We start from the raw sequence: 23,009 nt of genomic DNA on the forward strand, positions 1-23,009 counted from the left end.
TTTATGGCCGGAAGCGATTTACGCTGCCGTTTAGACTAAAAATATTAAATTTTTTACCGTCGAAAAGCATGCGCGCTTTTAACGATATCCTTTTAAATTGGTTTTGGGGATGGTTCCGGCATTACGCCCCAAAGCTTTTTACGGGTTTAATAACCAATTTAAAACCGGATTGGAACGGCATTTACGCTTACGGATGCAAAATTTATCCTTTAAACGTAAAAAGGTCCCACAACGCGAATTTTAAGCATTTTAAAATTAACCTTTGTATTGGGGTTGGATATTTGGTAAGTTATTAAGCTTTTAACATTTACCGGATTTGGATTCCGTTAAAAAAAAAGTAATAATTACAAAAAACGTTAAATTTAATAAAAAAAGCTTTTTTAAAGGCAAGCAAAAAAAGGACCCAATTAACGTAATTACTTACAATTTGCTGGTTAAATACGACGAAACGGAAAACCCGCTTGCAACCCGAAAAGGAATTGCTAATGCGCTAGGGCTTTTTTAACCGGAAAAGCTTTAAGCACCCATTTTCGCTACTAAATATTAAGGTTAAAAATTGGGGGTAAAAAAGCTAGGTTTTATCGTAATTATAAAGGTTAAAGCCGTAAAGGATTCGGCTAACGGGCCGAATCCAAACGCGCATAAATTTTTAATTCCAAATATTTTAAAAAATAGCTATAAAGCAAAGCAAATGCGTAATACGGGCTTTTTACATGTAAGCAATTCGTATTACGGCCTTATACGGCCCGGAAAAAGCGATAACTTTTTGCCGGTAAAGGGTAAAGGTAACGACGAGCCCGAAAAACGACCTTTAAAACCGTTAAGGCTGGCTTTACTTTACAAAGCAACAAACCGGTCTTTGCTTACCCCAAAACCGGATATACTAATTGCAACCACAAACGGCACCTTTGCGGCGCCCCCAATCGCAATACCAAAAGCGTTTAAAACTTTTAAAGGTTTATTTAAAACAAACCCAAACGAGCAAAAAGCGCCGCCTTCCTTTTTTCCTCCGGTTAAAAAGGGCAAAGGCCAACCCCGCAAAGGGACGGGCCCTTTGCTTTTGCCCAAAGCCTTTTTTTTTAACGCGCTTTTACCGGATTCGTCGATAATTACGTTTAAAGCGATCCGCGCCGTAACGCGTACGGCCGCAAAAAAAAAAGGAAAAAAAAAAAAAAAAAAGGAAAGCAAGCAACGTAATAATTTTAATAACGCCATTTTTTATTACGGCTTAACAATAACGTTTAACGCTTCCAAACCGAAAGTTAAAAACGCTGCTTTTAAAATAAGCTTAATAAACGAAAGCTAACGAGCTTTTTTCGATACGTATTTGCTTAATTAACAAACGGTAATTAAAAAAAATAATTTTGGCTATTGCCCGGCTTACGAAATAATCGCAATTGCCGTAACGAAAATATCGAAGCGCAATAACCTTTAAAAAAACAAACGGTTGCACCGAAATAAATTACAACGAATTCCAAAATTTTAGCAAAAGCTTAATACGCACCCGCATAAAAAGGAATTTAAATAATTTGCTTTCGGAAAAATTAACGAATTATTAAAAAAAAGAATTTGGAAAAAAATTTCGAAAAATTTATTTGGTAGCAAAGCTATCGACATTGCTTAATTATTTATTTATAAATTCGACGAAAACGGCTACGTTACAAACTATAAATCCCGCGCGGTAATTAAAAATAATTAATAATTTAACGGTTTGGAAAAAACTTACGCTATTACGCTTATAACCAAAAGCTTTAAAATTATAATAGCAATTATAGCTTATTTCGATTTCGAAGCGCACCAAATTAACGTTAATAAAGCTTTTTTTTACGCAAAAATTAGCGATAACCATACACCCGTTTACGTAAAGTTCCCCCCTGGGTATTACCGAAAAGGGTTTGTAGCCCGGCTTAAAAAAGCCTTATACGGGCTACGGAATTTACCGAAATTGTAATACCTAACCTTCGAAAAAACCTTTAAAAAGCTAAAGCTTATCCCGTTAACGGAAAAGCTTTATTTATTTATAAGCACAAAACGTAAGGTTTTTTTTTTCCTATACGTTAACGACATAATTATTTTTAACCGTATTACGCATTTAAAAATGGCAATAAAAGTATTAAACGGTTTTAAAAAAAGTACAAAATAAAAAAAAACCATTTAAAATTTTCCTCGGGGTTTAAATCGTAAAGGACAAAAAAATACGGATAATAACCTTGCATTATAACTTTTACATTAACAAAATCGTTAATACCTTTAACTTTAAGAACAAAAGCGTAAAGCGCTTTTTTTTGCCTAGCTAAACGCTTAAAAAAAACTCGGGGGTAACGATACCCGCCAAAATCCTGGCCATGCAAAAAAAAGTTGGGTTTATACTTTATACGGCCATTATTATCCGCCCAAACGTTGCTTTTGCGAGCGCAAAATTTTCCAAATACTTTATAAACCCAAGTAAAAAGCATTTAAAAGCGATAAATTACACCCTTTTGTATTTAAAAGGGTCGAAATTTTATTGCATCCGGCTAAAAAACGTCCCAAGGTCCGACCATTTGCTTTTTGCCTTAAACGCCTTTTTCGCTAACGATAAAAAAACGAAAAGGTTATTTAAAAAATACGTTATATTTTTATTTAAAAAGCCCGTAGCGTAAAAAGCAAAAAAACAAACCACCGTTACAACGTTTATTACAAAAGCAAAGCTTTTGGCGTTTATAAAGTTCGGAAAAAAAACCATCGCTATGCAAAAGTTTTTCCAAAACCTGCGCCTGGAAATTAATATTTTTTAAAAGCTTTGCTATAACAACATACAAACGATCCGATTGGTAATCGAAAAGGGCACCCGCATTAATACGGCTTTAAAATACGTGGATATTATAAACATATAGCTACGTTAAAAGTACCAAAAAGGAACGTTTAACGTGGTATATTTTAAAACCGCTTTTATACCAATAAACGGGCTTACCAAAAACCTTCCGCTTTACAAATTTAAAACATTTAAAATTGCTTTAAGGTTGTACAATTCCTTTAAAAACGGGTTGGCAAGCTTAATACGCAACCAAAAACTTCGAAGCAAATACCAAAAGCGTATAACGTTTGCATAAAAGCACAACGCAAATTCCTTTTTTATTAATTAGCATAAAGCATGCCGGTTTTAAACAATAAAACGGTACTTAATTATAACGCGTGCAATTTTCAAAAGCGCTATACCTTTTTTTTATTCATTTTTCCTTTTTATCCTAACTTTAGCCCTTACCCATTATTTAATAAATAAAAGCATTTTTATAAAAGGAATAGCCCCAAGCTATTATAATTTTAATGCCATTTTTTTAATTTCTTTCGTTATTATTACCATTTTCCTTTTTTTTGGGGTTGGGCTACGAAAAACAGGATTATTTCGACGGAAAACCTTTTTATTCCTTTTTTTAGCCTTATTTTCCTGCTTGTTGCCCGGTTTCGGGTAAAGCTCGAAAAAATGGCTTACTACTCTTTTAAACTTTTTAATTTTAAAGCAAAAGCTACCCAAAAGCTTTTTTTGGAATAAAGCAATTGCAATGCGCAATTAAGGCAAAAAAGGGAAAGGGTTGCAACGGTAGTTGCTTTAAGCATATTAAACATACCGTAAAGTACAACCATCCCAAAAAAAACGCGCTATGGGTTTATTGCTGCAAAAGCCCCAAAACCTTATTAAAAAGCTTTTGGTGCATTTATCGCATAGGACCGCGCGGGGAATAGTACTATCGGGAAAGTTAATTAAAACGTTTTTATTAAAAAAAAGTTAACGGTTTTGCTAAAAAAAAAAGCTAAATAGCATTTTTTTTAAAGATTAAAACGAAAAAAAAGGGGTAATTAGCATAAAACCCGCGAAAACGGTTAGGGACGAACTAATTTAACTATTTACCTTCGTTTTTTTATTCGCTTTGCGCTTCCGGGTATCGGGGAAAACGACGGGCTTATCGTTATTATCGTTATTTTTTTAAACGAACCGATTAACAAATTTATTGGAATTAAAATCGACCTTAATCGTTTAACGAATAGGCCAATTAAGCCCAAAGCTTTTGCTTAATTTAACCGGAGCTTAAAAAGCACCGGTTGGGTTAGGTTAGGAATTAAAACGAAAGGTACGAAAAGTAACAAAAATAACCGGAAGCTCGAAAACGGTTACGGTAATATTAATTAAAATTTAAGTTAAAAAACGGCGCAAAGCTTTTATCCGCTTAACGTAACAAGCCCAATTAGCTTTAACCCGTTTAACGCTTTCGGCAAACGTACGCGCTTTTATCGTTTTAATCGTTTGGGCGTTATTTTAAGCCTTTTTGCGGGCAATTTGTTATTTTCGCGCGTTTTTTATATTCCGTTGTTTATTTTTTTCCGCGGGGGATTTATTTTTCCTTTGCTTATCTTTTTCAACCTGTTAAGCTTTTTTCTTTTTTTTAAATAATGCTTTTTCCGTTTGTTTAGCTTTAATTGCTAAAATAGCTATAACCGTTTGCAAATCCGCATTATACGCGCATAAAACAAAATTAACAAAAAAGCAATAAATTAATGGGAAAGCAAAAAGTTACAATTTATTTTTTTGGGTTTAAGCCCGGTTAAGCTTTTTGCGTTTAGCGCGTTTTCGAACGGTTGTACGCGTCGTTTTATTACCGGCAATACCCATTTTTTAGCCAATTTATTAGCACCGTACGACGCTTTTAAAACATTACGCCGCCGCGTAAAGCACTTACGATTGCTTGCTTTTGCTTTTGCAAAAATTTTTATATTAGCAAAAGCCTAAACGATAGGAACGAAAGCGTAAAAACTTACGAATTGGTAAAAAAATGGTGGTAAAAAGGAAAAAAAAAAGGCCGGAACGAAGTAAAAAAAAAAAGGTTTTAATTGCTACGCTTACCTTTTTCCGGTAATGGCTAAAATATTTGCCTCGTTACTTTTTATGGCTAAAGCATTTGCTTTATTGCTTTTAACAACGGGGAGCGTTTATTTCGTTACTTTTCGAAATTAATGCGCTTTTACGGTTACCCTTTAAAAGCAAAAAACGCTTGCTTCGTTACTTTTTAAAATTAATACGCTTTTACAATTAACTTTTAAAAGCGCGGTAAGCTTTTAAATCCTACGCTATTAACATAGCAACCAATTTCCCTTTATTTTATTTACAAATAACCTAAAAGGCTCGCTTAAAGGGTGTATTACAAAATAAACAATATATATTGTTATAAAAAAGCTTTAAGCATAAATATTAAATGCTTAAAGCATTGGAAAAGCGGTTTCCCTGCCTGGAAGCGTATAACGCTTCCAAGCGTTAGGAAGGAAGCTTAGTAAGCAAGGAGGACAGGGAGTTACGTGTATATAAAGGGCAAAGGCCCTTACGGGACCCTGCACTTTAAATCCTTTCCTCTTTAGAGCATATCAACCGGAATAGCCTCACACCGTGCCTATCCCTTCTGCCTGCAACAAGAATGTATCCCTTGTTCCCGCCGTCGTGGTAGCGAGGTGGTGGTCGTGACTGGGTTCTATTGTCGATGAGGCATTGTTGGTAGGAGCAAGTTCCATCAACGAGATATGCCCCGGGCTCGCCTTGGTGTTCCAGCGAATCGCTTTTGTAGAGAGGTCGATCCCAGCGCCCCCTAAATCGGTGGAAGGTCGAGGGACGGTGCCCAACAGCTTGCAGAGCATCGGTAGGAAAGCTGAAATGATTGCGATGCTAGTTTCGAGGATGGATAACAAGACAATAGGCCCTATATTGCCTGCTGGGGTCGTTAGCAACGAGTGCGTTGGGGCAAGAGGGGAGGGTGGTAGCCGAAGAGCCCAGTATGAACATACAGATATCACCTCCACCACGAGGATAAGATGGGAGGTACGTAAGACGGATGATGCTACATACGGACGCCCTGGGTTCGCTGTTGGCACGGAGCACCTGATAGATCCAAATTGTAGGGGAAAGTGGCGGGCAAGACTCACAAGACCCCAAGAGACAGGATCACGGCGACAAATCGTTTGACAACCTTTGGGATTCTGACATGGCCGAGAATAACCACAGAAATGATTGCCACTGCGATATCTGCGATTATGCTGACTGCCGAGACCAGATAAAAACCTCCGACGACCACCGCCGTGTTGTGACATAGCTCTTGTTCAGCAGTCCAGACCGCCTGGATCGGGGAGCACTGAGCGAGCACGCCAGCGAGGAAGGCTACCGCAGCGGCGACGGCAAGCCCTATCAAAAAGACCAAAAAGAACCGTCTGCGCTGGTAGGAGGTAAGACGGAGCAGTGCGGCACATACGCTGGCCTTGATGAGAACCCAGGAGCTGATATAAAGCAGATGCCAGATGAAGGCGAGCTGCATGAAAAGAGTTAGCGGGCGTCATCATACAGCAAAGTTCAGCATGGAAGACATGCATACCTTCCGGCCTCTTCGGAGCACAACTGTGTTTATTGTGGCCTCCTCGGGGGCTCCGACCCCTGAAAAGGCACCATATCCGACCACTGCGTTTTGTAGGAGGTCTACCAACTAGTGCAGATGAGATAGCGTCAGCAGGGCCGCGGAAAATATGGAAAGAATGTGATGAAGGTACCAAAGCGGCACATATCAGCACGTCCTCAGGCCCCAAACATCTGGCCGACAAACGAACTCGGAGACGGATGGCGACCACGATCATGGATATTAGTGGAAGCGAAAGGCTGACTCCTAAAAGAGGGCCGAGAGCCCCCTGGGATATAGTAGATTTAATTCCATAGCTGGCACTCCTCGGCGTGTCGTGTTGGAGAAAGGTCTTCAAGTAGAAAAGTCCTCTCGCTAGATAAAAGATCTGGAAGAGGAAGGAAGAAGACCGGGCTGGAAACAAACCAGTAGAGTGGGAGGAGAGACATGACGGACGTTCGTAAGATATTATGAAGACAGATGCGTCCGTAGGTCTTCCTCTCCCGTGAGGCCAAAAAGCAAAACGCTCTGGCGGTGGCGTTTCTTGTGGTCCCACGCCATACCTACACCTATCAATACTACCCCTGGATGCTGTGAGGGAGACGGGCAAGAGTGACAACAAGCCGGCGCACAAGTCCAGCGCATGTGACCAGACGTCGCTGCGGGCTATTGAGCGCTGGGCTTGCCGAGACCCCCAGCCGGGACCCGAGGGTATGGTATCACACGGTTGGCACTTCAGCGCCTCCAGGGGTTGTCTAGGGCTTGGCCGTTGGTGGCCGAATCACGGCGGCAGGACGCGGGGGCCCAGATTCAGGCGGAGGCGAATTTTCGAGACATGTTGGGCTCGCTGGGGCCTGACCCTCATCTTCCGCCTCCCTTGGGTGTAACATCGTTGCGGCAGGGGCCTTGCCGGGGCAGCAACGCGATAATCGAGAACAGAGATCGAGGCACTGAGGTTCGTAGCCGGTGAATGTGAGCTATCAGCCACCACCCCTTGATTTCTCCGCACAGAGCTGCCTCTTCCGGGCAGTCCACGCGAGGAAGGCATGAATTCGACGTGTGTAACACAGAAGGCCAAAAGGGAGCTGCGATGTCGAGGATCGAGCGTCGAGGGCGCCGCCTTGTTCTGCAGCCTCGACTTGGCGTCTAGTGGCGTTGACAGAAGCGCCGGCCGGCGCCTGCTGGACGGCGACAGCTGCCCGAGCCCAAATTCGGGGAGCTGCCGATCGGGGGCCGGGGTCGGGGAGGAGGCGCGTGGGCGCGTCTACGCGTAGTGGGGGAGCAGATTACAGCCCAGCCCGACCAGCTGCACGGTCTCAGTTGTCGCAACAGCACTAACCCCCACTGTGAAATAGCCTGTGCTCCAGCACTGCTGTCAAGCTAATGGTGGGGGTCAGTCGGTGAATCGATGGTCGGGGTTCTCAAATTATCTGCGAGGTCCTTCTCCAAGCCTCGTGTTCGTGACAGTGCTAGCGCTGCCTGTTGGTTTATTTGCTAGCCGATGAGCGGCAAACAGGCAGCAGCACGCAATCGCGAATAAGCTGAACAATCGGACAATCTTCTCCATGTTGCTGTTACACAGAATTGGATACACAACAACTGGGCTACCACGGCAACTACGGATTGCGCGCAAGCCTCCTTCCTTCATCCCAATGCACGTCTGACGTCACCAAGCACAGCACTCCAGGTTTCTCCACGACGTCATTGTATTCGGAGCTTCGCATGCATCGACAACCAACGCGCCCAAAGAAGACGCTGCTCACGTGGAAGTGCAACAAGACCTAGCGTTATGGGCTCGGATAGATGGTAGCTTGGTATAAAAAGCATCGACATCCTTGTCACATTTTGCGTTGCGACACCTCGCACTCACACAGCAAAGAACTTCAACCGCAACACATTTCCATTCACCTATCAAGTACCCCACAATGTCCACCAACACCAACACCCAGTCGCAGTCGCAAGAGAGCCAACAGCCCGGCCTCCTGGCAGGACATGCCGAATACATCAAGGGCATTGCAGAGGTAGGTCACGGAACATCCTACCCAGTCTATGTCGCCAAAGGGGGGGGGTTTTTGCAGTCGCTGATGCCCACCTTCCACTCCTCAAACAGACCGCAGTCGGCTCCGTCACTGGATCGCACGCTTGGACATCATCAGGCGAGCAAGATAAGGCACATGCGGTCCATTCAATGAAGGCCGCTGGCGAGCAAAGGGACCCCGCCTCGCAGGGCTACGGCAAGTTCGAGGAGATGGCCGGACGCGCAACAGGTTGTGCCGGGATGGAGAAAGAGGGCGCCGCCAGCGTCAAGAAGGACTAGTCGTGCCACCCCGGTGCCAGAAGCCCTGAAGCCATATGCACCAGCTCTATGCGCAACCGGGGATAATGCCCCAGATGATAGAAACACAGCGCAGACGAACAATACGTAAATGATGCCGATGGTTACAACCTAGCGTAACCGCCAGAATAAGAATAGCCCGTTGGTTCAACGTGCCCGTTTGCTACTTGGTCCCATGCTTTCCTTGTGATCGCGCTTGTGAGAAGGGACGATGTGGCTACAGGTGGCTTTGATTGGCCGCGCAGAATCCGAGTGCGTCATTTCAAGCCCCCAAGAGCAAGCAGGTCCGACAACCGTCACGGTTGTCGCCACACGCTGGTCGCGTCGCAAATCGAGCGTGGCTGCCGAGCAGGATCCAAGAGCAAAGGTTCGTCAAATCCGTGGAAGCGTGCGGCGGACAGAATTTTGGTTTCTGTGTGGTGCAGTTTGCGCTATCACTCAAGCAAACACCACCACGGTCCTCAAACTTTCTTCCTTCCTATCCAACAACCGAACCGCCCTAATGATCTAACGACGAAAACGAATAACAACAATATTGATCAATATCTTGTCGGGAAAGGAGCCCAAGATGGCACGAACTTTACTTCTCTGTTTTATCCACGGCTTCAAGGTTAGTGTTAGCCTTGGGAGTGAACCCCGTGCTAAGGCGACACTGGCTAACGTTGTTTTTGCAACCACACGCCCTACCCTCAAATATCAGGGAAACGACAACACCTTCCAGGACTTTCCAGAGGTACGATCGAATTTCTAAAGTTGCCTGTCGCCGGTTCACGTCACCACCCTAGGAGATTTTCACGGACTAACGTGATAGCTGGCAGGACTTGAAACGCGCCGTCGCCAAAGAGCTGCCGGGCCAGAATGTTCAATCGGTCGTTTACCCCAAGTACGAGACAAAGGGGGAGCTCGACCAGTGCACAGAGCAGTTCTTGGGATGGTGGGTTCAGCACTTCTGGCAGCAAACAGAGGCTCGTAGACTGATCCCGTCATCTGGCATAGGCTCAAGGAACGGGTGATGGAAATTCGCAAGGTCCACAGCGAGAAACCATGGCCGCCGAGTGATCGCGACGTCGGCGTCATTCTCGTCGCGCATTCGATGGGGTTCGCAACCGCTATCTCCCGGTGTTTGGCCTGTGTAGTGGCGCTGGCTGGTCTGTGCTAACCCAGGCTACTAGAGGGTTTGTGGCATCGGACACGCTATTTCGGATCCTCGACGAACGCAGAAAAGATCCTGCCGAGAAGAAAGGCACCGAGGCTATCGATGGCGACGAGACAAGCAACGGCGCCGAGCAAGATGACGACCCCAAAAGGCCACTCTTCCCTCTGATACAGGGCGTCCTCGCGTTCGATACCCCCTACAACGGACTGGCGAGATCCATGTTCGTTTACGGCGCCTTTAGCAACTACAACAAGGTCAGCTCCGTCTTCAACGTCATGACGGCCCTGGCCGCCGCCCCCGCCGGCTTGTCCAAGCTCGCGGTCAAGCGCGCCACCAAGGCCGCCACGTCTGTTTCGCGCGCCTCGGCCGTCGCGAACCCGGGCTGGAAGGCGTGGCAGCTGCTGGCGGTCCGCACGGGCACCGTCGGCGCCATAGCCGCCGGGGGCGTGGCCGCCTACGTGCACCGCAAGGAGATCGCCGCGGGCCTGCGCAGCGTCCGCGACCTGGACCGCGCCACCATCGCCGAGGGGTACCAGCGCGGCGTCGGGGCCCTGGGCCAGGGGCTCGCGTACATCAATCGCGGCAACGTCGGCAAGTCGTACGCCTGGCTGGCGGACCACTTCACCTTCGTCGGCGCCCTCGTCAAGCCCCGCGAGCTGGAGCACCGCCTCGGCCGCCTGGCCGCGCTCAGGGGCATTGGCGTGTGCGACGTGTATGCGTCTCTCGGAGAGAACGGGTACTGGAGCGGGGGCTACTTCGTCCCTGAGCGGACCTTTTGCGCCGTTCCGGGCCCTGAGGCGCCAGCCGCCGGCCTGTTTGACCGACGCGTCGTCGAGGGCGGGGAGGACGAGGTGGATACGCACATGGCCATGTTCAAGCCTGACAAGAACACAGGGTATGACGACATGACGGGGCGCGCTGCCAAGCTGGTCGCGACCTGGTTCAACAGTGACGAGCCCCTGTTTGATGACCCAAAGTTCGCCGAGGACAAGGTGGACACGGCCGAAGAGAGCGAGGAAAAGAAGATCACGGTCACGGACGACGGAGTCGCAGTCTCTGATGCCGCCCCGGAGGTGTCATCCGAAGTCGAAAAGAAAGCCGGCATGGACTCTACCGAGACGGCGGATTCTGGTGCTGGAGGAGACGGTGATGCCGCTGCGAGCATCGAGCTTCCTGACGAGTCACCCATCGACATCGCGGCGGCCGCGTCGCTTGTGCCCCTTCCAGACGACCGAGAAGGCTCGCCCGATGGCCAGGCAGTCCCGGATGAGAAGGAGAGGCAGACTTATCTGCGCCACCTCTTTGGCGTCGCAGAGCAGGCCGGCACAGGTCTCAAGGCGGCCACGGCGACGTGGTCCTCCCGCCTGCCAACGAAGCTCCCGGCGATGGAGCAGATCCCCCTGCCGTCGATGCCTAGCATGCCATCCATGCCCTCGGTACCGAAGCCAAGCATGCCGACATTTTCCCTGTTCTCCAAGAAGCAGGGCTCCAAGGATCAGCTCACCGGGCAGGCAGCTGACCAGACGGTCGGCGCTGCGGACGGCAGGGGTGATCAGCCGGGGAAGAGTGTTGGGCAAGATACTGACCCCTCTACTTGAGGATCCCGGGTGGAACGTGTTTCGCGGCAGGGGCTATGAAATGGCGGTCGACACTGGCCAAGACTGGTGACACTGGCATAATACCCCTTCCAAGTTGTGGCCATCTGGGCCGAAGTGCTTGTTACGATTCTAGAATTTGTCACAATGGCCTTGATCTTGCTTCCCACGCTTCCTTAGCGTTGTCTCCTTTCCCCGGACAGTGTGCATATCCCTTTCTGGGTGATCAACATTGTGAGAGTGGATTGAGATACCGTTTTTGGCAGTACCGTAATGCAAGCCGACATTGAGATCACCAGTGTTAGAAACGACGCTCCTCGTGAAAACGCGTGCGCCGAAGTCGAGCCTAGCGGCTCCTGTCCCCAAGGGAGGAGCGGGAGAGACGGCACAAGAGACTCGAGCGGCAGTTACTGTACATAATTTCGCCTTATGACAGCAATCTTCTCGCGAGCAAATGATACGCACCGACCCCGTTGGACCGCACAGGCCAGGCGACTACTGTCGAACCAAGCACGCCCCGCCGATCGTCATTGAGCGCCAAGCAATTTCCTGTAAAGATCTCCCCACGAGATGACTGGCGCGCGAGCACGCTAGCCGTTATACGCTGAAACGATCTTCTTTCCAGACAAGCCAAATCAGGCACACCAGCTCGGCCGCAGCCGCACTGGACCAGCTCTCAGACATACGGTATGAACTGCTAGCACCAAGATCGGCGTCGCAGCCCGCCAGTTGGGCGGGGAGACCATCCCAAGGGGTCGGGCAGGAGGCAGGTCAAGCCGGGTGCGACGACTGAGACGTCGGGTTTAAAAAGGACCACGATGCCCTTTCCTTTCCGTCGACTGGAGAAGGACATCCAGCACATCTGCACTCCTCATCTCCAGTCGCTCTCTTTTGTGCACTACAGTGTACCCTCGGTGGACACAGCCGCTCGTTAGCACTTCGTTCTCTACTAGGGCGCCTGGACCCTACCAGCCCCGTCACGTTTCGACCAAACCCGCGCAAATATGCTCTTCTCTAAGCTCGCCCCGGCCCTCGGGGCCCTTGTTGGCCTCGCGCAGGCCTCCCCTGCCCCCCTCAATGTCGTAAACGCTGCCCGGCAGGGTGACCTCGAGGTCCGGACCATCAAGCCTTGCGTCTTCAACACGGCCAAGGCCTGGCAGCACGAGACCCTGTTCGAGGGGTAAGTTTACAGGGAACAAAGTTTCGACATCATGTCCCAGGTGCTAACACAAGTTCTATGATGCAGTATCTGCGGCGCCGGCAAGAACGGCGGCCCTCCCGAGCGACTGGGCCTGCACATGCCCAAGGCGGCCATGTCGGGTGACATCCAGGTCGCCATGATGGACAAGTTTCTGGCCGAGCCCACTGTCCGGCTCGACCTGGGCGGCCTCGAGGCCTACTTTGAGGTGGAGATCGACGCGTCCGCCAGCCTCTACCAGACCGTCGAGCTCATGGCGTCGGGCAAGCTCGACCTCGGCGTGCCCGGCCTGGCGCGGGTCAAGGTCGGCGCGGCCTTTGCCCTGGATCTCGTCGTCGGCGTCTCTGCCGCCATCGACGTCAAGGCCGGCTTCTACGTCAAGTTCCCCAAGGGCTGCTTCGCCGAGATCAGCACCGTCGAGCAGAAGATCGTCAGCCACTCCTTGTATGTTGGACCTGTTAAAAAGAAAATCCATGCATAATCCCTAAGGCAGCAACTAATCTTTACTTCAGCGAGGGCCTCATCGCCAAGCCCATCCAGCCCGAGGTCGGCGCCCACGTCGACCTCAGCGTCGCCATCGACCTGACCCTCGGCCTGCGCCTGCGCGCCGCCGTCGGCATCGATGCCAGTATCGGCCTCAAGGGCCTCGACATCGGCGTCGGCGCCGGCGTCGCCGTCTGGGTGAACCTCTTCAGCTGCACGCACGCGCTCGTCAAGACGTCGGCCTGCCCGGTCCAGGTCGAGGAGAAGCTCGCCCTGAGCGCCGGCGTCGCCCTCAAGGTCGACGTCTCCGTGGGAGAGTGCCTCAAGCTGGAGCTCGCTCCCGCCGTCTTCGTCACCCTCTACGCGGCCGAGTCCGTCGCCATCTGCTGCCCCCTGCGTCACCCCGAGTCCGGCAGCGGCTCGTCTGGCAGCGAGTCTGGCCCCAGCCCCAGCCACGGCCCCAGCTCAAGCCTTGCCGCTCTCCCCTCTGCATCGGGGACTGGCGCTTTCCCCTCCGCTGGATCCGGCACCGGCCTGGCCCCGATCCCTGTCGCCACCACCACCGGCTCAGGCCCCGGAAACAACGTCCTGCCTTCCAAGCCCATCACCTCGGGCCTTTCCGCCGGCACCGCTGCTCCTGACGCGTCAGCCGACATATCTTCTTCTCTGGCTCCCGCCGATATCGCCGAACCGTCTGCCACGACCGCCCACACCGGCCTCCCGACCGGCGGCAGCGCCATCTCCGGCGCCGCCCCCACCACGACCATGCCCGCCAACGTGACCAACGGCCTCGTCACTTCCACCGTCCGCACCACCAAGACGTACACCATCACGTCGTGCGTCGCCTCGGTGCCCAACTGCCCGGCCTCGCTCACCCAGAAGATCGTGACGTCGACCGTCATCGCCACCACCACCGTCTGCCCCGCCACCATGACGGCCGCCAACGCCACCGCCGCGGTGCCCATCAGCAGCACGGCCGCCACCATGACGGCCATGGTCCCCGTCCCCACCGTCTCCGTCGTCACCGTGACCCTGACCACCTGCCCCGTGCCCGTCACCTCGACCTTCACGCCCCCGCCGAACTGCCCGACCCCGGAGCCGACCGTCACCATCACCGACCACGTGCCGGCCGAGACCAAGACCGCCCAGAAGCCCCACCACCACAAGTCCAAGACCTCGGTCGGCACCGGCTTCCCCGCCCCGACCGGCGGCGACTACCCGGTCCCCACCACCCCGGGTCCTTACCCGACTGGCAACCCCGCGCCCCCGACCGGCGGCGCCGCTTCAGGGTCTGGTGGTCTGCCGACCCCGCCCAAGTCGACCGTCCCTGCCTCCCCCGTCGCTGCCAGCGCCGGCCGTGCCGTTTTTGGCGGCTTCGCCATGGTCCTTCCGGTGCTGGCCATCCTTCTGTAAATCGAGGGATGGTACCCGAGTGTAATGTCAGGTGTGGATATTGGCTCGTAACTGTCACAACGTTGATGTAGTCAAGCATCTATATCCCCAGACTCCATAGTATAAAATCTAATTTGTGTCTTTTCGCGATTGGTTGCTTGCTCCGTGGTGTCAGTAAAACAGATCCCTCGCATTTTGCATGGCACTTTAGCTGAATGTAATCGAGTGTATGCCACCACCCTTCTCACTCATTGCACCAGACGGGACTATCTCCCCGTGGACTTTCCCCCATAGGATGGATTCAGGGACATGATCTCATTCTCTTCCGAATTTTCATCGAAGCAGACGTTGTCGTTTCTATCCACTGTCTATGCTTCTGCATCATGCATGGACTCCCGCCCGACGGCGCCGGATTTTATCTGCCCTTCCGACAGAATCCCCGACCGGGATCATATTTTACTCCTTCCCTTATAGCTTTCGTGTCCTCCTCTCGCGGCTCTACCACTTGGCCTCCTTGCGGTCAAGAAAACCTTTGAGGATGCCGACAATTTTGTCGAGCGAGGCCAGGTACTCGCCCAGGTCGGCCTTGACCTTCTCCTCGTCGCTACCGACCTTGGCGTAGAAGTCCTTGCGGTAGGGCACGGCGCTCATGGCGGCGCTGAAGACAGGTTTCACGATGAAGCTGTGGTGCGGCTTGAGCGTCTCGCTATAGGCGGTGCGGAACGAGTCGGCGAGCTCCGTGGTGGCCTGGGCCAAGTTCTGGCTTAGGGCGATGCATACGAACTCGAGGCCGCTAGACATCATCTCGAGGTCAGCAATCGACTAGCCATCCACGGCTCGGTAGTCTGAAAGGTTGAACTGTGTATCAGGCAATGGCGGGGAGCTCCATCTCACCGGATAAGCCACAGGAGTCCCTCGGTGGCGACGTGCTTCTTCGTCTTGAGCTCGTTCAGGACCAGCTCCTGGATCGTCTCGGACTCGGCGGGGGCGGCAAGGAGACGGTCACGGATTTTCTGAATAGTAGAAATACCAGGGACTCGGTTAGCACGTTGAGCCTGACAGTGGCCTGGAAGGCCCGGCAAGAGGGATACTGAAGCTATTCGCACCTTGACGTTGCCCAGCATGTCATTCTTGACAGGGGTGAAGGCGACCGAGCCGAGCAGGTCTGCCAGGGCGTCAGCAGCTGGAGTAGCACAAGGGACCCGAGACGGAACATGTCGTTATTACCGAAGATGGTGGTCAGGGACTCGGCAGCATCGAGGAAGGCAGCTGTGTCAATGGCATTATCCTTCTCTTTGTCGACGGGCACGTCAACGAACGACTTCTTGAGGGTATCGACAAAGGTGCCGCCGGCGGGGATCACGGTCGCGGAAGCCATCTTGACTGTGGTTTCTGTTATCAGGAAAGGCGAGCTAGAAGTTGGCAGCAACGGTCTGGACTCTCTGGTAGTTGTTTGGAGGAGCGGTCAGTTACGAGGCGTCTCGGAGGGGAACTGGAACCGGGGACTGGAGCCAGGAACTGGAGCCAGGGACCCCACGGGCAGCCATGACGTCCGACAGGCCACGACCCCTCAATTGGGCCGGCCTAGATGCCCCGCTCTGGAGCTTGGTATAGTCACGTGCGAGGTATCATGTGATTGCGTGTTTGGTTGATTGCTTACGTGCATTGGCGGGTTGGAAAGAGTATCCCGACTGAAAATCGCTGAATATCGAAATGGTCTGCAGGGATTGTATGAACTAAATAGGTGTGCGGCTGTGCTGGTGCGGGAAGGCTGAAAATGTCAACCTCAAGCGACAACGGTCAAAATGCTTGGTGGTCAAGCAATGATCTGAAGTCTGAGCATTGCCCGGCCTCATCAACTGCTCGTTGTAAACGTGGTGTTTGGGTAATATTGTTTCCTTTGGTGGCTCGAATTGTATAGTATTTCCCGCGGGTTTGTCTAAAGCGCCACTTGAGGCAGACCACCTGTCACCCAGCAAACAAACGGTTTGCGCGGTCCAAACCTTCCCTTGACCATTTAATTCACTTCACTGTACCAGCTTTTCTCGGGACTGGGTGAGCCATCAATATGCGAATGACAGCAGGAAGCCGCTATCCAAGTGACGTCGTCGCCGTGGTGTCAGCAGTTGTCTGACCGAGCTTGGGCCTCCCGCCTGGCACTGTTCGAGGCTTTGCGCCCCTCCACACGCACGCTATTAGGCGCCGTTTCATGCTGTGAAATTCATCGCTGTTCGTCATGGTGCCAAGTGGCGTTGCTAGCTGAGTAATATCAGGACTGAGAGTCTCACGTGCAGGCCTGCCTGAAGTGGACAAGACCTGATTCCGATGGCGTGCACTACATATACATACAAACTCGGCTTCACCATCATCGATGTGTCTCTCTTTCGTGTGATAGGCCTGGGAAGGGTGGGATTCCAGCCAGGGCGTCCCGTTGTTCCCGCCCAGGAAGGCTGGTGCCGAGTTGCCGGGCTAAGGTCGCCAGGGTTGTAGCCCACTTGTGCTGGGCGGAGTGGTGGTGGCGGCCTGGAATTGGCGAATCGGGCGTGGGGTCTATGACATCAATCCATAGGGCCAGCGGGCGCGCCAGCTGATGCCGCGCTATTCATAGCGCGCGCCGTGGATGGACTCGTCCAACTTCAATCAGCCGGTGTGCGTCTCCTCAGTTGCGCATTCTCAGACCTTGTTTTCTGCCCCGCATCATGTGGATTGAAGGAGACTGAGCCCACGCCGCATGCGCCAGCCGCACCCCTCCTCCCCCCTGTGCAGTGCGTCGATACTACCAGTGACTGCCCACAGTACATAATGTCGCGCCTCCCACGCACCTCGCGTCCAGAGCTTAGCGGCGGGCTTTTTTTGCTTGTTCCCCATTCACTCCTCAAGCCCGGATCGAGTACTGTGTACGCGCGTCCTCGACCCCGACTCCGCTCGTCGCCAACTTGAGCCGTACGACGCAGGCCCAGCGCGGGGAAACAGCTGAAATGTCGGGCTTCTTCCACAAGCTCAAGTCGGAGGTGTCGGAGCTGAAGGACAAGCTCGAGGGGACTGCGCTGCATGACGCAAAGGTTCGCCTAACCAACAAAAAGTAAGGTCCAGCAGGGCGAGCCTCTCTTGCCTGGCTCTCCGGGGGGTTCGTCCCGTTCCGCCCTCATGGAGACCAGCGGTTCACGAGTCTCACGAGTTCTGGCCCTTACCCACCGCGGCGGGCTTGGACGGCGGTGCTTGGCTCGAGTGCTAATGGGAGTATTGACGGCTGCAGGCATCAGATTGGCAAATTCACAAACTTGGTAAGCGTCGCAGCTTCCATCTCGATGTAGACGCGCCGTTGGACGTTGGGCAGTGGGTGTGGCGATAGCGAAGCCCTTGATCTGCCTTCCTCTTGTCGCTATTGCCCGGTCTCGGCTAACCACTGCTGGCCTTCCTGCAGTTCAACCCCGAGCACCGCCACGACGAGGAGCACGAGAAGGCATGCGACGAGAAGCGGACCAAGATCTGCGACTCCCACCGGTTCAAGTCCTTCTTCCCCGAGCGCGAGGACAATCTGGTGAAGTGGTATGTCGATGGCCGCGACTATTGCTGGGCCGTTAGTGTCGCCCTGGAAAACGCCAAGGAGACCATCTACATTGCCGACTGGTGGCTGTCGCCCGAGCTGTTCTTGCGTCGGCCCCCATACTACAACCAAGAGTGGCGCCTTGACCAGATACTCAAGCGCAAGGCCGAGGCCGGCGTCAAGATTTATGTCAGCGTCTATCGCGAGGTCGAGGCGGCACTGGCGTGCAACTCGGAACACACCAAGCATGCTCTACAGGCCCTCTGCCCCGAGGGTAGCCCCGGTCATGGAAACATCCGCATCATGCGCCACCCAGACCACAACGTTTTCGAGAACGCGGCCGACATGACCTTTTACTGGGCACACCACGAGAAATTCATCGTCATTGACTACGCCGTCGCCTTCATTGGCGGTATCGATCTGTGCTTCGGCCGCTGGGACAACCACCAACACCCCCTGGCCGACATGCATCCCGAAGGCGTCGCCAACGAGGTGTGGCCGGGCCAAGATTTCAACAACAACCGCATTATGGACTTCAAGAACGTGCAGGACTGGAAGCGAAATGAGCTTAGCAAGGCCGAGCACGGCCGCATGCCGTGGCACGACATCTCCATGGGCATCATCGGTCCTTGTGTGTACGACATCGCCGAGCACTTTGTTCTGCGCTGGAACTTTGTAAAGCGCGACAAGTACAAGAGGGATGACCGCTACGACTGGCTTGAGCTCCGTGGCCGCCAGGGCGAGAACGAGGATCTTGTCGGTGTTCAGCGACCGAAGCACCCCGTCGGCGAGTATATACTGCACCCCCTCTCGCCTGTCGAGGAGAAGGATCTCAACAACTGCGGCACCGTACATGCTCAAGTAGTGCGCTCCAGCGCCGACTGGTCCAGTGGTATCCTGAAGGAAAAGTCGATTCATAACGCATACGTGGAGGTCATCGGCCAGGCCCAGCATTACGTTTACATCGAGAATCAGTTTTTCATCACTGCCACCGGTGACCAGCAGTCACCCATTCACAACCAAATTGGCCGCGCAATCGTCGACGCCGTTGTCCGTGCGAGCAAGGAAGCCCGCAAGTTCCGCATCATCATTCTTATACCCGCCGTACCAGGATTCGCGGGCGACCTCCGCGAAGATGCTGCAACAGGCACCCGTGCTATCATGGACTACCAGTACAAGTCAATATGTCGGGGAGAGCATTCCATCTTTGAGCAAATTAAGAAGGAGGGTGTGGACCCTCAGAAATATGTCTTCTTCTTCAACCTCCGCGCTTACGACAGACTCAACAAGACACCGGCGGTGAAGCATCAGGAGGAAGTGGCCGGGGTTAGGTACCAGGACGTGCAGCGAGCCGAGGCCGAAGAGATCATGGGTAAAGCGATCCATGGCGCAGCCGATGGGGAGGAAGGACGTGACGCACACATGGGTACTGTCGCCGAGCAGACAGGCGAGGGCTCGGACCAGGCAACGGAACATGCCATCGACGCCAAGAGAAAGTTCGAGGAGGTCCAGGGGGAGAAAGAACACAAGACAGAGTCCAGCTATAGCGTGAGCCACCACGCCATGGCAGGCCCAGGCAAGCTCTCTGACGAGCCATGGGAGGGCGATCCCAAGGATGAGGTGGAAAACTGGATTCAGGAGGAGCTCTACATCCACTCCAAGCTGCTCATTGCCGACGACAGGGTTGTCATCTGTGGCAGCAGTAACCTCAATGACCGAAGCCAGGAGGGTCATCACGACAGCGAACTGAGTATCGTGATGGAGGACCGGAGGAAGATACAAACTCGGATGGATGGCCAACCCTTCGAAGCCGGTTATCATGCCGCCACGCTCAGGAGGTACCTTTGGCGGGAGCATCTGGGCCTGCTTCCTCCTCAAGACAACGACGCGTCCGACGACCCTAATGCTCAGCCGCCTGGGAAGGACTCACCAAACGACGTCTACGACAAGGACGAGAGCTGGGCGTTTGTCGAGGACCCGCTCGACGAGAAGCTCTGGGAGACGTGGACGAAGCAAGCTACGCAGAATACGGAGACGTTCCGGCACTTGTTCCATGTGGACCCCGACGATCATGGTAAGCGGCCTCGAACTTGGCAGAGCACCGCTCCCCCCGAGGCTATCCTGCCTGCATACTGACCTTTCCGTGCTCAACCGTTTCAACAGTCAAAACCTTTGACGAGTACGACCACTTCCGTCCCGCGAAGGGCGTGAAACCTGGCCACATCTATGACCGGTTCCTGCCGCCCGACGATATCCGGGAGAAGCTTGACCAGATCAAAGGACACCTGGTCTGGATGCCTATGGAATTCCTTGAGGATGCCGAGATGGCTGAACGGGGTCTGCAGGTCAACCAGTGGACCGAGAGTGTTTACGCATAGCCTCTCTGTCCACGCCACCAGGTGTTCAAGGGAACTTCCAGCTCATATTTACGTTTTTCTTCTTGCCGCCTGGCTTTTCTTCATCAAACCCTTGCAGCACTCATGTACGTATCCGGGGTTTGGGGTCATGATCTTACGAAACGCGGTTAATGACCAGAGTAATGAATAACCCATCAATAGCATATTGTGTCTAATGATGCATGCTGATTTGAAAATCATGGGGATACTTGTCACGGTCAACGAGAGCACATGAACACACGGCAATTTCAATTGCCCAAAATGATTATCTTATTACTCGTACAATATGGTGGCTCCTATGATGGCTGGGTAAATCCCAGTGGGATAGATCCGCGAGGATGCCAATTCTTATGTGGGGGGAACAATGCGCACAGAAGAAAGAAAAAAGGATGGACAGACACAGGCCAAAGTAGATCAGATGGGCTTGCCGCCCTGGCCATCATCGGTGGCGAGTTGCCAGTAGCCTCCGATCTCGCCAAAGGTCTGCTCCCACATGGGGATGAGCTCGTTGAGGTCCCTGGCCTCGACGTCGTACATGTCTGTGCACATGGCGGCACGGAAGCCGCTGCCCTTGGGGACGTCCATGTAGTCGGCGCCGTCGAACTTGATGCCGACGTTGACGCTGACGCGCGGGTCCTCGTCGGACGGGGCGCGCTTGTAGTGGCGGTAGTAGCCGCCCTGGGTGTCCCTGTTCCAGCGCATGACCTGCAGGTCGACCGTCTTGACGAGCCCGCCGTGCAGGAAGGCGACGCGGGCGTCGTCCGGGTGGTGCTGGGCGAACGAGTGGCCGCAGTAGAAGCCCTTGTTGAGGGTGCCGACCGAGGCGAGCCAGCGTTGGGGCCTGCCGTAGTCGGTGCGCAGGGCGTGCCAGGCGAAGCGGAACAGGTCCTTGTCGCCCAGCAGGATGCGGTCCCAGTAGGCGCCCTGCTCCGTGGCCCACCAGGCGGCCAGCTGGAGGTGGTACCAGTACCGGCGCTTGTCGACCAGCAGCTGGCCGCTCTCGAGCTCGTACTCGTCCATGCGGCACTGCGTGTTTGTGATGGCCCAGGCCGGGTCCTGCGGGTACGTGCGGGCGATGTCGGGCCAGAAGACGGTGCCGTGACTCTGGTAGGCGGCAGACTCCCAGAGCTCGTCCGGGTCGAGCACGGGGATGTTGTCGGCGTCGACGAGGAGCGGCTCCTGGAAGCGCGAGTTGACGAGCGCGGCCGTCTTGAGCTGGTAGTTTATGAAGGGGCGGTCCTTTTGCACGCGCAGGATGTTGTCGTCGGACGACAGGTCGTTGAAGAAGATGCGCGGCCACACGGTCGACAGGGACTGGCGGTGCTGCTCCGTCATCTCGGCCTCGCCGTAGTAGTGCACCTCGATGGCCACGCGCGACCGGACGCGCTGCAGCGCGCGCAGCAGCAGGCCGACGCGCTTAAAGGTGTCCTGGTTGCCGGCGAGCACGACGAGGCCGCGCTGGTTGGTGAAGCGGTGCTGCACGGCGCCGTAGGGGATCATGCCCTCGCGCACGAACTGGCGCCACTCGCGCCGCTTGGCCTCGACCTCGTCCTCGGGCCGGTCCCTGACGACCCAGTCGGCCTTTTCGTCGAACTGGAAGTCGACCTTGTCGGCGGGGCCCCAGGTGCACGTCTTCCTGGCCTGGGCGAGCGTGATGCCGGGCAGCTTGGCGACGGCCGCGAGGTGCGGGAGGAAGTCGTCGGCCCAGGCGAGCTTGTGGGCCTCCGAGTTGACCTTGGCGCCGGGGGACTGCGGCAGCTTCATGGCCGCGAAGGTGGTCCTAGACCTGGGCGGGCCCGTGTTGCTGGCCGCGTCCGCCGCCGGGGCGACGACGGCCGGGGCGACGGGGCGCGGGCGGGCGGCCTCGGGGAGGGTGTAGTGGCTGCGCTCGCGTGTGAAGTAGAGGACGATGCATATGATGGTGGCTGAGAGCAGCCAGGCTTTGAGGCGCTTGATTGCCATTGTGAGAGTGATTGCCCTTTGGGTCGTGATATCAGGGCATTCAAAGCTTTTGGTTGTGAAGATTTGAAGAGAGGTGGCTGGCGTCTCTGTTGATGGCTTGAGACGTGGTGTTTCTTTTTTCTCCCTCTTGTCGTTGCCTTCAGCTTGCTTTTTCTTCACCCTGCTCTGAGCTTCGTCGGCACCCCTCCTTCGCAGCCCTGTTGCTTGTCGGACTGCCGAGCGCCAGGCTGGCAAACAGAGATTGGTCAGGAAGCAGTGCAGAAACACGCGAATGGGAAGCAGAGCCCGCGGCTAGATGATGATGTTGGTGAAGCGCAGCGCCCGAATCAGTGCAGGGAATCTGAGCTGGAACTCATGTGGTGGTTTTGGCTTCCTCGCTCGGCCGTCCCCGCACTGCGCCTTCCCCTGCAAAAGATCAAGACTGGGTCTAGCCCTGCTGCTATTCGACCGTTTGTTGACTGTCGCCCCACCAACACGTCCCAATCGGGCAAGTGACAGGAAACTCTGTCAGGTCGGCAGAAGAAGAAGCACATGCAAT

The 23,009-nt window shown here is 53.3% G+C and overlaps 9 protein-coding genes across 9 annotated transcripts; 4 read left to right on the forward strand and 5 right to left on the reverse strand.

Annotated features, from left to right (window-relative positions):
- Nucleotides 1-617: 617 nt before the first annotated feature.
- On the reverse strand, nucleotides 618-1,215 carry GGTG_03304 (hypothetical protein; the record flags this gene model as incomplete). Its single annotated transcript, XM_009221083.1, has 2 exons — nucleotides 618-675; nucleotides 854-1,215. 2 exons carry the CDS (start codon nucleotides 1,213-1,215, stop codon nucleotides 618-620), a joined length of 420 nt encoding a protein of 139 aa, XP_009219347.1.
- A 4,105-nt stretch (nucleotides 1,216-5,320) lies between these two features.
- Nucleotides 5,321-6,645, reverse strand: GGTG_03305 (hypothetical protein; the record flags this gene model as incomplete). Its single annotated transcript, XM_009221084.1, has 5 exons — nucleotides 5,321-5,732; nucleotides 5,809-5,876; nucleotides 5,947-6,326; nucleotides 6,390-6,497; nucleotides 6,619-6,645. 5 exons carry the CDS (start codon nucleotides 6,643-6,645, stop codon nucleotides 5,410-5,412), a joined length of 906 nt encoding a protein of 301 aa, XP_009219348.1. The 3' UTR covers nucleotides 5,321-5,409.
- A 543-nt stretch (nucleotides 6,646-7,188) lies between these two features.
- On the reverse strand, nucleotides 7,189-7,974 carry GGTG_03306 (hypothetical protein; the record flags this gene model as incomplete). The annotated part of the gene is made up of 4 exons (XM_009221085.1): nucleotides 7,189-7,357; nucleotides 7,476-7,671; nucleotides 7,747-7,787; nucleotides 7,934-7,974. The coding sequence occupies 4 exons, from the start codon at nucleotides 7,972-7,974 to the stop codon at nucleotides 7,189-7,191; spliced, it is 447 nt and encodes a 148-aa protein (XP_009219349.1).
- GGTG_03307 (hypothetical protein) lies at nucleotides 7,876-8,922 on the forward strand. Its single transcript, XM_009221086.1, has 2 exons — nucleotides 7,876-8,428; nucleotides 8,518-8,922. Exons 1-2 carry the CDS (start codon nucleotides 8,333-8,335, stop codon nucleotides 8,722-8,724), a joined length of 303 nt encoding a protein of 100 aa, XP_009219350.1. The 5' UTR covers nucleotides 7,876-8,332; the 3' UTR covers nucleotides 8,725-8,922.
- A 167-nt stretch (nucleotides 8,923-9,089) lies between these two features.
- Nucleotides 9,090-11,701, forward strand: GGTG_03308 (hypothetical protein). Its single transcript, XM_009221087.1, has 5 exons — nucleotides 9,090-9,352; nucleotides 9,443-9,475; nucleotides 9,561-9,676; nucleotides 9,739-9,840; nucleotides 9,915-11,701. The coding sequence occupies exons 1-5, from the start codon at nucleotides 9,311-9,313 to the stop codon at nucleotides 11,494-11,496; spliced, it is 1,875 nt and encodes a 624-aa protein (XP_009219351.1). The 5' UTR covers nucleotides 9,090-9,310; the 3' UTR covers nucleotides 11,497-11,701.
- Nucleotides 11,702-12,027: 326 nt separating this feature from the next.
- Nucleotides 12,028-14,747, forward strand: GGTG_03309 (hypothetical protein). Its single transcript, XM_009221088.1, has 3 exons — nucleotides 12,028-12,673; nucleotides 12,740-13,135; nucleotides 13,204-14,747. Exons 1-3 carry the CDS (start codon nucleotides 12,498-12,500, stop codon nucleotides 14,585-14,587), a joined length of 1,956 nt encoding a protein of 651 aa, XP_009219352.1. The 5' UTR covers nucleotides 12,028-12,497; the 3' UTR covers nucleotides 14,588-14,747.
- On the reverse strand, nucleotides 14,621-16,109 carry GGTG_03310 (HET-C2 protein). The gene is made up of 4 exons (XM_009221089.1): nucleotides 15,794-16,109; nucleotides 15,673-15,731; nucleotides 15,461-15,579; nucleotides 14,621-15,359 (listed from the first exon to the last, which is right to left on the reverse strand). The coding sequence occupies exons 1-4, from the start codon at nucleotides 15,942-15,944 to the stop codon at nucleotides 15,065-15,067; spliced, it is 624 nt and encodes a 207-aa protein (XP_009219353.1). The 5' UTR covers nucleotides 15,945-16,109; the 3' UTR covers nucleotides 14,621-15,064.
- A 1,056-nt stretch (nucleotides 16,110-17,165) lies between these two features.
- On the forward strand, nucleotides 17,166-20,816 carry GGTG_03311 (phospholipase D p1). The gene is made up of 4 exons (XM_009221090.1): nucleotides 17,166-17,648; nucleotides 17,823-17,850; nucleotides 17,991-20,187; nucleotides 20,277-20,816. Exons 1-4 carry the CDS (start codon nucleotides 17,545-17,547, stop codon nucleotides 20,489-20,491), a joined length of 2,544 nt encoding a protein of 847 aa, XP_009219354.1. The 5' UTR covers nucleotides 17,166-17,544; the 3' UTR covers nucleotides 20,492-20,816.
- On the reverse strand, nucleotides 20,741-22,841 carry GGTG_03312 (hypothetical protein). Its single transcript, XM_009221091.1, has one exon. The coding sequence runs from the start codon at nucleotides 22,469-22,471 to the stop codon at nucleotides 20,924-20,926; it is 1,548 nt and encodes a 515-aa protein (XP_009219355.1). The 5' UTR covers nucleotides 22,472-22,841; the 3' UTR covers nucleotides 20,741-20,923.
- Between the last annotated feature and the right edge of the window lie 168 nt (nucleotides 22,842-23,009).

The sequence above is a fragment of the Gaeumannomyces tritici genome, assembly GCF_000145635.1.
Source record: "Gaeumannomyces tritici R3-111a-1 unplaced genomic scaffold supercont2.2, whole genome shotgun sequence".
NCBI classification, from domain to species: Eukaryota; Fungi; Ascomycota; class Sordariomycetes; order Magnaporthales; family Magnaporthaceae; genus Gaeumannomyces; species Gaeumannomyces tritici.

What these genes read in the sequence shown, in the direction of transcription:
- GGTG_03307 (XM_009221086.1), top strand. Translation starts at nt 8,333, where the DNA reads ATGTCCACCAACACCAACACCCAGTCGCAGTCGCAAGAGAGCCAACAG. An exon ending in ACATCAAGGGCATTGCAGAG is followed by an intron (nt 8,429 to 8,517) that starts GTAGGTCACGGA and finishes CTCCTCAAACAG; the next exon opens with ACCGCAGTCGGCTCCGTCAC.
- GGTG_03308 (XM_009221087.1), top strand. Translation starts at nt 9,311, where the DNA reads ATGGCACGAACTTTACTTCTCTGTTTTATCCACGGCTTCAAG. An exon ending in CCTTCCAGGACTTTCCAGAG is followed by an intron (nt 9,476 to 9,560) that starts GTACGATCGAAT and finishes GATAGCTGGCAG; the next exon opens with GACTTGAAACGCGCCGTCGC. An exon ending in CTCGTCGCGCATTCGATGGG is followed by an intron (nt 9,841 to 9,914) that starts GTTCGCAACCGC and finishes CCAGGCTACTAG; the next exon opens with AGGGTTTGTGGCATCGGACA.
- GGTG_03309 (XM_009221088.1), top strand. Translation starts at nt 12,498, where the DNA reads ATGCTCTTCTCTAAGCTCGCCCCGGCCCTCGGGGCCCTTGTTGGCCTC. An exon ending in CACGAGACCCTGTTCGAGGG is followed by an intron (nt 12,674 to 12,739) that starts GTAAGTTTACAG and finishes TCTATGATGCAG; the next exon opens with TATCTGCGGCGCCGGCAAGA. An exon ending in AAGATCGTCAGCCACTCCTT is followed by an intron (nt 13,136 to 13,203) that starts GTATGTTGGACC and finishes TCTTTACTTCAG; the next exon opens with CGAGGGCCTCATCGCCAAGC.
- GGTG_03310 (XM_009221089.1), bottom strand. Translation starts at nt 15,944, where the DNA reads ATGGCTTCCGCGACCGTGATCCCCGCCGGCGGCACCTTTGTCGATACC. An exon ending in GTCCCTGACCACCATCTTCG is followed by an intron (nt 15,732 to 15,793) that starts GTAATAACGACA and finishes ACGCCCTGGCAG; the next exon opens with ACCTGCTCGGCTCGGTCGCC. An exon ending in GGACTCCTGTGGCTTATCCG is followed by an intron (nt 15,360 to 15,460) that starts GTGAGATGGAGC and finishes GATGATGTCTAG; the next exon opens with CGGCCTCGAGTTCGTATGCA.
- GGTG_03311 (XM_009221090.1), top strand. Translation starts at nt 17,545, where the DNA reads ATGTCGGGCTTCTTCCACAAGCTCAAGTCGGAGGTGTCGGAGCTGAAG. An exon ending in GTTCGCCTAACCAACAAAAA is followed by an intron (nt 17,649 to 17,822) that starts GTAAGGTCCAGC and finishes TGACGGCTGCAG; the next exon opens with GCATCAGATTGGCAAATTCA. An exon ending in TTGGCAAATTCACAAACTTG is followed by an intron (nt 17,851 to 17,990) that starts GTAAGCGTCGCA and finishes GCCTTCCTGCAG; the next exon opens with TTCAACCCCGAGCACCGCCA.
- GGTG_03312 (XM_009221091.1), bottom strand. Translation starts at nt 22,471, where the DNA reads ATGGCAATCAAGCGCCTCAAAGCCTGGCTGCTCTCAGCCACCATCATA.